The 13621-nt window shown below is 43.1% G+C and overlaps 1 protein-coding gene across 3 annotated transcripts in view; it reads right to left on the bottom strand.

Annotated features, from left to right (window-relative positions):
• The window catches only part of antxr2a (ANTXR cell adhesion molecule 2a), a 117718-nt gene that overhangs the window by 71515 nt on the left and 32582 nt on the right, over nucleotides 1-13621 (bottom strand). For all 3 annotated transcript variants that reach the window (XM_061673538.1, XM_061673540.1, XM_061673539.1), the window contains one exon: nucleotides 12054-12123. In XM_061673538.1, coding sequence (XP_061529522.1) covers nucleotides 12054-12123 — 70 coding nt within the window. The remainder of the gene's footprint in view (nucleotides 1-12053; nucleotides 12124-13621) is intronic.

Raw genomic sequence — 13621 nt, 5'->3', positions numbered from 1 at the left:
CGCCCAGCTCACACTGCACCCGACCCCTATGGCCCCTCCCAGAGGTGGTGAGCCCATGGGAAGGGGGATCAACTTTACCCTTTCGGGCTGTGCCCGGCCGGGCCCCATGGGTGCAGGGTTAGGGTTAGGCTTCGAGCCCCACCTCCAGGCCTGGGTCCAGAGGGGCGCCCCGGTGACCCGCGTCCGGGCAAGGGAAACCTAGATCCATTTGATTTATTCTTCATAGGGGTTTTTGGAGCCGTGCTTTCACACACATACCCATATTGCATGTGCCATTTGGCTGGTAAAAAATATGCTAGGCCAGTGGATTTTTTCATCTACCAGCCAACTTAGCCGGTGAGTCAAAAAGTTAACTTCAGCCCTGTTTGTGAACCATATCACCTGCGCATTACATTGTTGTCATTTAAGTTAAGATCAAGTGTTTTATAATTTTTTTTATGTTGTAATATTAACAGAGGTAAACGTCTTTCATTTATATGAAAGTTACAAATGCAACATAAGTACATTGCCTATAAGTTTTTTTTTTTTTTTATATATATTTTGATGCTTTTTATAAAAACGTGACAATAATTGAGAGTGGCCCGAGAAAGGCATTGCAGCTGTTTGGAGTCTCCGAGGTTGCATTCTTGAGCGACGGCTACCCGAGGGGGCAGCGAGTCGGCTCGTCGAAGGATCTGTCAAGAACGCGACAGAAGATGATCCGGATGCCACGGAAGACGCTAAGCTTTGCCGATGCCGTACATCTGGACGTGACGGCAAGGGATTCAGGACGCGCTAATGGCTTTCAAACTTTCCCGTAAAGACAGGAATATGGAGGAGGCTGAATAATTGACGGCGGAGCATATGCGAGAGCTGTCAGCAGGCATCACTCTGCTGAGACTTCTGCTGACAGCGGAGTGAACCTCCAGAATGTTACGGAATGACAGACGTGCACGTTGGACTCCTGACAGATGATACAGAATTCATAAGTATTTTACATGCGACACACTTTGAGTGCCTTAGCTTCAAATAGGAAAAATTACTTGGAATGCAAAATTTACAGGATCATTAGCTCTGGATAAGCTATGCAGGATAAAGCAATGCGGGATAAAGCTATGTGGGCAAAAGCTGTCCAGTATAAAGCTATGCAATCATCTGCATAGTCACTTGTCTTTGGATAAAGCTTTGTGGGATAAAGCTATGTAGTATACAGCTATGCTGTCATAAGCATTGTCATTTGGCTATGGATAAAACTATGACCAGCTACAAGTGGACATGGTGTACATTGGCTCAGGATAGGTCATTCGCATAGTAATTTTTTAAGCCATTTGCGATGTGGTCGTTAGCATTAATATTTGTCACCAGATAAAACTATGTGGTCATCTGCATAGTCATTTGGCAGCGGATAAAACAACATATAGCTGTGCAGCGGTCACCATCATCACTTGGCTCCAGATAAAGCCATGCAGCTTTCCACATAGTTATTTAGTGCTGGAAAAAACTATGTGGTTGTCTAGATATTCATTTGGCTCCAAATAAAGCTATAAAGATATGATATCATCCGCAAAGTTGTCAAGGCTCCACAAAAAGCTATGTGGTTGTCCGTAGTCTTTTTGGCAATTTAAAGAAAAATGCATCCAAACTAATCGGGAGAAGCCTCATCTCATCATACAACAAGACAATGACCCAAAACACACTCCCAACACAACAAAGGACTTCATTGGGGAAAAAGTGGAAGGTCTTAGACTGGCCAAGTCAATTATCGGACCTTAACCAAATGGAGCATACATTTTACCTCCTGAAGAGGACACTGAAGGGAGAAACTCTCAGGAAAGGGAAGCAGTGCACCATCAACACTGTGTAAGGTGGGGATGGGCACTGCTCAATTCCACCAACACACCTTACCATGAGGAAGCAGAGTCTGGGATCTCTGAGGCGGGCTCTCCTATCTCCGGGGTTGAGGTCATCGAGGTGGATAAAAGGTCCTGGGTGGCAAGGTCCCGGGGGTGGTTGAGATTCACCGGGAGTTTCTAAGGCTCTTGATGTTGTGGGGCTGTCCTGCTTGACACACCTCTGCAATATCACGTGGACATTGGGGACAGTGCCTCTGGATTGGCAGATTGGGGTGGTGGTCCCCCTTTTTAAGAAGGGGGACCAAAGTGTGTCTTCCAACTACAGGGGTATCACACTCCTCAGCCTCTTTGGTAAGGTCTATTCAGGGGTGCTGGAGAGGAAGGTCCGTCGGGACCTTCTCGGATCCAGGAGGAGCAGTGTGGTTTTCATCCCGACCGTGGAACAGTGGACCAACTCTACCCTCTCAGCAGGGTCCTCGAGGATTCATGGGAGTTCGCCCAACCAGTCTACATGTATTTTTGTGGACTTGGAGAAAAGTGTTGGACTCCGCCAGGGCTGCCCTTTGTCACCAATTAAGTTCATAACTTACGGACAAAATAAGCGTGGCCAAGGTGCTAGAGGCGGACCGAAAGAACAAGATCCTGGATCTAACCGGTCGAAATGAGTTTCCTCCTCAGGGTGTCCGGGCAGAGAACCTCGGTCATCCAGTAGGGACTCAGAGTAGAGCCGCTGCTCCTTCACATTGAAAGGAGCCACATGAGGTGGCTTGGCCATCTCATTAGGATGCCTCCTGGACGCCTCCCTGTTGAGGTGTTCCATGCATGTCCCACCGGGAGGAGACCCCGGGGACGACCCAAGACACGCTGGAGAGACTATGTCTCCCGGCTGGCCTGTGAACGCCTCGGGATCCCCCCAGGAAGAGCTTGATGAAGTGGCTGGGGAGAGGGAAGTCTGGGCTTCCCGGGTAAAGCTACTGCTCCCGCGACCCGACCTCGGATAAGTGGAAGAAAATGGATCGATGGCCGGATGGGAATGACTATGCTGATGGCCGCGTATGCCGAGATCAGACTACAGGATTTTATCCACGATATTGGCCCGATTAGCTATCGCGGGCGATTTCTTAGATCAGGTCCAACATATTTTGTCGGTAACGACAAAAGCTTTGTTTAGTGTGACATAAGACACGATTTGACCCAACAATAGCCCTATGACGCCAAAATAAAAAGTCTATTTTAGATTTTTGGGATATATTCTGTGTAGTCTGCGATTGGCTGGCAACCAGTTCAGGGTGTACCCCGCCCGCCTCCTGCCCGATGATAGCTGGGATAGGCTCCAGCACGCCCGCGACCCTAGTAAGGAGAAGTGGCTCAGAATATAGATGGATATTCTGTGTAGTGTGACAAGTCAACAACAAGTCTCCTACAGCACACCTTGACGTCGACCAATAGGACTGCGTATTGTGACCAGCGCATCGACTCCCATGCATGTACAAACCAATGTTTACCGACGCTTTAGAGCATTATTACACAGCACAACGCCGGCATGTTTATGTACAAGGATTTGTGCAGCACTAGCTTGCCAGGCTACATAACATATTGTTACCTGCTTGCGAACCATATCGTATTAAAAGTACATGAGCATACCTTAAGTAATCCTTGAACGGATAGCCCAAAATGTCATCTGTTGAGCACCCGGTGACACTGCATGTTTTTGTCCTCTATTTGTTCTTTTTTTTCCCCCCCAACAATGCCGCAGCGATCAATTGTTTGACAATAACTTGTCGTTGCCATGGTAATGGTTTTATCCGGTTGTGGTGAAGGGTGACACGTTTTCTGGTCACGCCTCCCCAACAGTGTTTGATTTGACAAGATGAAGCCCAGTGATCGTAAAAGACAGGATACAGTGGTATCGGAATACATGTCGTGTAGTGTTGCCACTGTCTCACCGAGATACAGCAAGATTTTATGGCAGTTGTCTGACATAGTGCAATTGTGAAAGACCGAAATTGTCTTTTAGTCCGATCCAGGCATTAGCTTTTGGATCGCTTTTGGGTAATTTTGCATAGCTTTATCCAGAGCCAAATGAAAGACCACAGATTTGACTGCATAGCCAGTATATCCTGAGATGAATGAGTATGCAGATGGCCACATAGCTTTTCTCCAGAGCCTAATGATTATGTGGACAACCGCATTGTTTTATCCGGAGTCAAATTGTGGATAGTCCCATAGCTTTGCATAGCTTTATCCGGCACAAAATGACTATGCATACTGCCACATAGCTTTGTCTGGAGAAAAAAACGACTTTTCAAACGGCTAAGCTAATGAGGCTACGTAGGTGCTCCTGTAGCTGTCTTTTTCATTTAATCCTAGCGAGAAACAGTCAAAGTTGCACACGCTAATGTTCTCATGAAAACAAAGGAGCGCACAAAAACAGGAAATGTCTTCACATAGCAGATGGGAGCAACTGCCCCCACAACACCACCAGTCTTAATAATTGACAAGCTTTAGCATTAGCACTAGCATCAAACCCGCAAGTGTCAACGGGGCTCCTCTGTTATCTTTTAACCCTCCACCCCCATTGGGAAAACACCAGGTAAGGAGATGACAGTGAGGGGCCCCTCCCAACATGCGTCCAGGCATGGGTCCCCGAATGGGGAGTTGGGGGTTGAAGCAGATGCCAGTATTAAGGGGACGACGCCCCAGCTGTAGGGCCAGATGATGCCGCCAAAGTGACGCCAAGATGTGGGGGACCTTCCCGAAACGCGAGCCCCCACCCGAGTGTGACGGAACATGCGGAAAAAGGGCGGGGGAGAAAACGCTGTTCCCTTAAATGACTGCAGTCGGAGTTTCCAGGCACGGGTTGCGCCCGGGCCGACAGATGGGGAGCAGAGCACAGGCGGCAGGAGTGGCAGGAGGGTCCCACTGCCGGGATTGTCAGAGTGGTGAATTATTTAGAGAACACGGGGGGGCTGGCATCTGTCACGTACCATTTCTAAAAGGTAACCCTAACGCAGCATATATGTTTATTCCACTGACTAGATAGCTCTGCAGCATAGTCATTTGTCTGAACATAGTCATGGATTAAGGTATGTGGTCGTCCGCATAGTTATTAGATCAGTATAACACTATGTGGTCGTCCGCATTTGGCTCTAGCTAAAGCTATGTGGTAGTCGAGATAGTCTATGTGGTTGTCCCCATAGTCTTTTGACTCTGGATAAAGCTATGTGGTCATCCGCATAGTAGAGGTTGAAACAGTTTGTTGATTAATCGACACGTCAACTTTTCCAGTGCGCAATGATGGTTATCGCTTGTGGTTGACTAAGGTTGACTAATTGCCACTGACATGTTTTGGACATGGACACCTAGCTGACAGGTGTTAGGTTCATGTAGCAAACTAGCAACGGTGCCTCAAGCATGTGGCAATATTTGATTAAAAATGAGACTGGTAAGCAAGGTCACCTGCAAAATGTGCAAGTCTATCCTGAAATATAAGAAAAGCATAAGTGCTGCCTGTATGCACGCCCTTTTTAAAAGGCTAATGCGAAAACTAGCTGATGAGCTGTAAATCCTCACCACCAAACACCCTCCTGTAACAGTAAAAAGACAGACAATATACTCTAGCGTCTGCTTACACAATGACACGGAGGCAAGCCATGGGAGATTAATAACCTCTTATTCTGCGGGCCAGCCAAGGAGGTGCGGTTTCTGTTTACTTCCACAACTTGCAAACAGAAGTGGAGCAGCAAAAGGACGACTCCGACCAGCATTTGTCACGCACATTCCTGCCATGTTAGTTTGAGGAAATACGCACACAGCTTATCGAAGAGATCAATGGGAAATTTATCAAAATCTCTAATCGCGATCATATAATCAGCCAGCCTTACGTTAAAGGTACCTGAATGTGATTGGATGAACAAGTCGGGGGTGGGGTGTTAAGGTCATTGGAGCAGCCAGAGAGTGAGAGAGTGAGGGAGGGAGCCTTTGCAGAGCAATTATTTTTATTTTATTATGTTTTCACATTGGCGCACACAGTGAGTTCAGAAAAATATAAATGATGTCATCAATTAGTCGATGATGACTGAACTATAATCACCTTAGCATTAACTACAGAAAAATGGTACATCAAGCAAGAATGGGAAAGAATTTCACCTTCAAAGCTTCAACAATTAGTGTCCTCAGTTCCCAAACATTTATTGAATGTTGTTAAAAGTAAAAGGTGATGTAACACAGTGGTAAACATGACCCTGTCCCAGCTTTTTTGGAACGTGTTGCAGCCATCAAATTCTAAATTAATGATTATTTGCTAAAAACAATAAAGTTTATCAGTTTGAACATTAAATATCTTGTCTTTGTAGTGTATTCAATTAAATATAGATCGAACATAATTTGCAAATCATTGTATTCTGTTTTTATTTATGTTTAACTTCATTGGAATTGGGGTTGAAGTCTAAGTGGTTGTCTGCATAGTCAATTGGCTACAGATAAAGCTATGCAGTCGTTTGCATAGTCAGTTCATTCTGCATAAAGCTATGTGGTCATCCACATAGTCATTTAGCGCTGGATAAAGTTTTGTGGTCGTCTGCATAGTCATTTGGCTTGAGATAAAACTGTCCAAATTTGGCTCTGGATACAGCTATTTGGTTATCCAAATAGTCTACAGTGGAACCTCAATTTAACGGACCCCAATTTAACAGACTTCAGATTTAACAGCAAATAGTGTCCAGTTGGAACTCAAGATCAACCCTTTCATGCACCAGTGAGGTAAGTTTGGCTAAGCTATAAAAGCTTTCAAATATTTTAAAGCTTTTTTATATTTATTTACAATAACTTTGAACTCTACTGGTGTTTTTAGGCCACCAAGAAAGTGCTTCAATTTAACTGACACTCTGATTTAACGGACCCTCGTCCTATTGGTCCGTTACATCAAGGTTCCACTGTATGTTGCTGTTTGAATAGTCATTCGGCTCTGGATAAAGCTATGTGGTCGTCCACATAATCTTTAGCTCTGGATAAAGCTATGTGGTTGTCTGCATAGTCATTTGGTTTAGGATAAAGCTCTGCGGTCATCTGCATTTTGCTCTGGATAAATAAAGCTATGTGGTTGCCTGCATTGGCTTCAGCTAAAGTTATGCGTTCGTCCACATAGGCTATAAGATTGTCCACATTGTCATGTGGCTCCAGATGAAGCTATGTGGTTGCTCGCATTGACCTCCGGAAAAAGCTATGTGGCTAACCATGAGTTTGTCCCCATAGACATTTAGCTTTTGATAAAGCTATACAGTTGCCTGCATTTGACTCCGGAAAAATCTACGTGGATGTCTACGTGTGGCTCAGAATAAAGCTGTGTTGCTCTCAGGATAAAGCTATGCAGTCATCCACAGTCCAAGCCGTTGTCTCCATAGTTATTCGGCTCCACATAAAACTGTGTGGTGGTCCACATAGTTATTCGTCCCTGGATAAAGCTATGCTGGTATACATCCGTGGTTAGCATCTGTGGCACTAACAAGCTAATTTAGAGAATGCAGGGAGGAAAAAAACGGTTGGGAGACAGCCTGGCAAGCTGTCTCCCAACCGTTTTCAAACCCTCCAGCAGATGTGTTTACCACCAGTCCCCCGACTAGTTAACTTCTTAATGGGGCTGGCAAGCGTTAATTAAGCGCTGGGCCTCGGCGTGGCAGGAAAATGCAGCTTTACAGATGTCAGCGCTCTACGAAAAAAAAAAAAAGTTTACGGCATACTTGGCAAGCGAAGAGAATCGGACGCTTGCGGCGGCAGATGTTCATTTCCTACTTTAATGGCCCACAGCATCGACATTCGACGAAGCTCCTAAACGTGTACTTACCCAATGTGCATGTGTGAACGAGACCACATCCTAGGAAAAATAGTGACCTTTACTTACGCCTTTTTGCTCCAGTTTTATTCCTTCAAATTTGTGTTTCTGAATTTTATTTCAAATCCCTTACACCCCAATTGAGGGAATTATTATGTATAGACTTTGTTTACTTACTTATGTGTTTAAATATTTATATTAAACTAATTTATTTTCATTATATATATATATATATATATATATATATATATATATATATATATATATACACACACACACACACATACAATATGTATGCATGTTTGTATATAACAAAATAACGTGAAATATCCATCCATCCATCCATTTTCTGAGCTGCTTCTCTTCTTTAGGGTCGCGGGCGTGCTGGAGCCTATCCCAGCTATAATCGGGCAGGAGGCGGGATACACCCTGAACTGGTTGCCAGCCAATCACAGGGCACATACAAACAAACAACCATTCACACTCACATTCACACCTACGGGCAATTTAGAGTTGTCAATTAACCTACCATGCATCTTTTGGGGATGTGGGAGGAAACCGGAGTGCCCGGAGAAACATTTTATTTTTTTCAATATTTTATAGTATATTTGTCCTATTTATTTTTTCATATAGCTCTATAAAGTTAATACATCTGAATAATAATATAAAAATGTCTAAATAAATAGCAATAATTATTGTATTTAAGTAATGCAGATTTCATTTTTGTAGGTAATATCTTACAATGACACACATGCATCCAGGCGTATGATCAGGTGTACAAAGATAAATTTGTCATATGTACTCTAATACATTTGTCATAACACTTGAATAATAAAACAAAGCTATTGTTTTTGTGTTCCATGTTCATATCTAAATACCAAACAAACATATTCCAAATAAAAGTGTAACGTGTTTTCTAAACGCAAAGCAAATATCATTGCTGCTATAAATCCCATTTATTCAAATCATATTTCTTCTAATTAGATGGCCTTAAAATCAGAGGATTATAGCATATGTAGCCTACTGTAAGTATACTAAGTATGACAATAATTCTGCATTCCTGCTCACAGTCATACGTGTTTGACTGGATTGCAGGCAAATGTTTGCGCTGTGTTTGGGGATCATCACGGAAGATGACAACCACGCCAGCACAAAAATATGTCTACTTACGGTTCATTTTGCAGCTTTGCAGATAATATCACTACATTCTTACTGTACATGTATAATGTTTATCTTTTTATTAAAATAGTTAATGGACACGAAAATTCAGGAATGTCACAATAAATATATTTATTATGTTTATTGTTAACCCTCTTGTAATGTCCAAGATTAAGATTAGCAATAGAGGATGTCCACTCCAGACGTGGGTAGAGTAGCCAAACATTGTACTCAAGTAAGAGTACTGTTACAATAATGTGACTCAAGTAAAAGTAAAAAGTAGTCCTCCAAAAAATTACTTAAGAGTAAAAAGTACACAGTGAAACAATTACTCAAGTACTGAGGAATAGTGAGTAACTTCGGATTTTTTTTTTAACCACAGCATGAACATCAATAAAAGAAATTACTAAATAAAATGTGACTGTGCAAATTCTGATGTTGCTGTGTGTGCGTCTGTGTGTGTGCCAAAACCACAACAAAACATCTGCAATTTACTGCACTGTTTTCTAAAGTTATAGGTGAGCTGAAATATCCACATTTGGGCAGACAGGACCAGACAAATACCACAACAAAACATTTGCAATTTACTGCAAGGTGTTCTTCTCAAGTTATAAGTGGGCTGAAATATCCACGTTTGGGCAGACAGTGCCAGACAAATACTACAATAAATGAAAGTTGTTGTTTTTGTTCGTCTAAATGTAAACAAGAGCATCGCGCCGTTGCCTTTATCGTAACGACGACCTTCCCAAAATAGTGGCCACTTAAGCACGACGATCAGCCGGGCTGGCTTATCTAGTTTTAATACCTATGCCCGGAAAGCCCAATAGAAGATGATGTGTTAGGTCATGTGACTTTCTTGTGTCGTTTGATTGGTGAACTACACTTAAACGTCACGAGCACTTAAATTGGATTGGCACAAACAGTGCCTAATGCGGAGGTCATAGTCTCGCACACGAAATAGTTGATAAATAAGCAATAATTGATCAATAAAAGTAGTGAGCGACATTTAGATCATTGTAACAGAATAAAAGTACCGTTACTTCTTAACAGCAGAAGCGGTGGAAGTGTTTTTTCTGGTCTCGTCAACTCCTGTGACTAATCCAAAGCAGGTCCCGAGCGCACAGGCGGAACCTCAGGCCGATGCGCTTGCATATTAGTCCGCCGCGGAGTAATATTCACAATTACAATCTGTCTGTGAATGGTGGATGTGTGGAATGGATCTAGGTGCCAGTCTTCAAGGAGTATGAAACAGCCTATGACGACAGCGACGGCGACCCCCCTCTGCCCCCGCCCCACAGGAAAAACTCATCAGATCTATACGATTCACATAAATTACCTATTTTAAGTTCAAAAACAGAAAAAAAATATATTTTTCTTTAAATATAATCAAAAAACATGATTTTACCAGCAACATCACTAGAGTGTTAATAGCAGTACATAGATCATTTTACACTTGAGACTATGTGAGTCCCAGGATGCACATGTCTGGAAACAATGAGTCCCAGTCCCACAACAATGAGTCCGTGCAACTTATCATCACTGAGTACAGAACAGTAATCCTCCGTTATATAACGGTTGTTGCTTCGCGGTGCCGCTATACTGCAGATTTTTTTTGTACAATTTGTACAATATTTTCGTGTTATCAATAACTCTCTCGGTCAATATATTATGTTTCAGCCTTCAAATTTTTTGGGACAATATATTTTCCCAAAAACTATCACGATAAACGATAGCATTGTTGATGTTTTTTTTTAGCCACTGATATAATGATATTATAGAGCATAATATTTCAAGTACATCTTTTTTAAGAAAATTAACTTTCAATTCTAAAGAACAATGGCATTGTAATGTAGAACAATAAATACCTCAGCTAAATAAAAAATATGAATAAATCAGACTCTGTCTGCAAAACTTGCACTTAAACAAATATTAAACATTTGGCACATAGGTATAGAGGCATTAACCTACTAAAGAAGCCCAAAAATAATGTCTTAATCCCTGCCAAATTGGAATGAATTAAAACAAAAAAAACAAAAAAAACAAAACAAAACAAAACAAAAAAAAAACTGTATAATTTCTGCTCCCTGTATAATTTCTGCTGCCTCTTGGGTTTTGAAAAAGAAATTTTATCACAAAATAAGGTTTTACCTGGTTAAATAAAGGATAAATAAAATGTAATATAATGTCCGCTCTCGAGCTGCTGGACTGTGATGTGTGTCAATCCAATGACACTCAAAATGAGTTCACTGAAGTCAACTACTGCCTGAATATTGATATTGTGTGCCACTGTGGGTATGGTTTATAAACAGTTAACTTTCCCGTGTATGTGTGTGTGTGTGTGTGAGAGAGAGAGAGTGTGTGTGTGTGTTATGTGGAGAACACGAACACACGCACACAATTAAACATGCAGCGAGTCATATTGACCCACAAATATTTCCGCTGTAGCTAGGGCTGGGCGAGATGGCCTTCAAATAAAATCTGCGATTTTTCCCAAAAATCCCATTTAGGATTTTAATCATTATATTTCCTCTTCAATAAAAAAAATATTAAATGACAATGACATCATTTAAAAAAAAAAAAAAGAAGGTGGCCCTTTAAACACAACCATTAAACGGTACAGAACATGGATGGATGGATTATCTTTAAGAATAAAATGTAACAATAAAACTGTCATTAAAAATAATATGAATAATCAACTTTTTGATTGCCTTAGATCAGGTGAAGTGGTCAATCTTTGTCAAATGTGGGCCTATGAAGCTCTTTGAGACTTTTGTAATTCAGGGCTATACAAATGAACTTGATTTGACTTAAACGTTGTAGGGCTGCAACAATGAATCAAATGCAATGCAAAAACCACTGTGCACGCCTTGACCTCTTCAGGTTGCCGCACACCAAGCGATGCGGCTGAAACTGACTGAGCTGTCTCGCAGCGTGCCTGGTTTGCCAACTGTTTTCATGAATGGCCGATCAGTCTGTCACTGGTGCGGCAAAACCATTCAAAATTTTAATCGCCGGCGTACAATATCGCACATCGCAGCTTACAGCCAATCAAAATGCACATAGGCTATAGGCTGTCTATTTTAACGGGAAATGTCAGATTTTTACATGATGATGTCATTAATAATGACGTTCACAGTCTGTTTATCACTCACATATTCACCAAGCTTTAACGCCAAATATTAAAATGATTACTTATTAATTGGCGATAAGCACAAGCATATTACAGTACTTACTGTCCCACGTCGTAGAGCTTGGGCGCAGGACAGAGCAGGTAGTCGTTACGCACGGCGCTTGGCTTGTGATCTGGAGGGAGAGAAAAAGTGTTCACGTTAAAACTTATATGCGATTCATTGTTCATTGGTTGTTGTCCTCATAGAGCAGAGACTACTGTATAAGCCTGTGAGTATTGTATGCTCTGTTTGTATGTGCCATAAAGAAATAAACTGGTTTTATAAAGTGTAATTACTGTACATTGGGACAAGCAGAAAGTCACAACAACAGCAAAATTGTTGTTGCCTTAAGGGGTGTGGCCTATCATCAGGGCTCCTGGGAAGTGTTCTCATTTTGTGTCTTTGACTGTTAGTCCATCCATCTATCCATCCATCCATTTTCTTCCGCTTATCTGAGGTTGGGTCGCGGGGGCATTAGCTTCAGCAGGGAAGCCCAGAGTTCCCTCTCCACAGCCACTTCATCCAGCTCTTCCGGGGGGATCCCGAGGCATTACCAGGCCAGCTGATAGACGTAGTCTCTCCAGCGTGTCCGGAGTTGTCCCCGGGATCTCCTCCCGGTGGGACATGCCCGGAACACCTCACCAGGGAGGCGTCCAGGAGGCATCCTAATCAGAAGCCCGAGCCACCTCATCGGGCTCCTCTCAATGTGGAGGAGCAGCGGCTCTACTCTGTGCCCCTCCCGAATGACCGAGCTTCTCACCCTATCTCTAAGGGGGAGCCTGGACACCCTGCAGAGGAAACTAATTTTGGCTGATTGTATCCGGGATCTTGTTCTTTCAGTCACGACCAACAGCTTGTGACCATAGGTGAGGGTAGGAAAGTAGATCGATCGGTAAATTGAGAGCTTCGCCTTATAAAGTCCGCATCACTGCAGACACTACACTGATCCACCTGTCAATATCCCGTTCCATTCTTCCATCACTCCTGAACAAGACCCCAAGATACTTGAACCCCTCCACTTGGGCCAGGATCTCATCCCTGACTTGGAGAGGGCACGCCACCCTTTTCCGACTGAGGACCATGGTCTCAGATTTGGAGGTGCTGATTTTCATCCCAGCCGCTTCACACTCAGCTTCATCAAGCCGTGATCTCCAACTCTCACTGGAGCGGTTTGCAGCAAACAGAACCACATCATCTACAAAAAGCAGAGATGCAATACTGAGGCCAAAAACCAGACCCCGTCTACGCCTCGTCTGCGCCTAGAAAGTCTGTCCGTAAAAGTTATGAACAAATTCAAAAGGGCAGCCTTGGCGGAGTCCAACCCTCACCGGAAACGAGTCCGACTTGCTGCCACCAATGCGACCTTGAACACTGTTCTTACAGGGACTGAAAAGCCTGTATCAGGGGGTTTGGTACCCATACTCCCGAAGCACCCCTCACAGGACTCCCTGAGGGACATGGTCGAACACCTTCTCCAAGTCAAAGCACATGCAGACCGGTGGGGCGAACAACCATGCACACTCAAGGACCCTGCCGAGGGTGTAAAGCTGGTCCACTGTTCCATGGCCAGGACGAAAACCATACTGCTCCTCCTGAATCTGAGATTCAACTTTCCGACGGACCTTCCTCTT

The sequence above is a fragment of the Phycodurus eques genome, chromosome 3 (genome assembly GCF_024500275.1).
Source record: "Phycodurus eques isolate BA_2022a chromosome 3, UOR_Pequ_1.1, whole genome shotgun sequence".
Lineage (NCBI taxonomy): Eukaryota > Metazoa > Chordata > Actinopteri > Syngnathiformes > Syngnathidae > Phycodurus > Phycodurus eques.
Note: the sequence above shows the minus strand (reverse complement) of the source record. Positions and strands in the feature narration are given on the sequence as shown.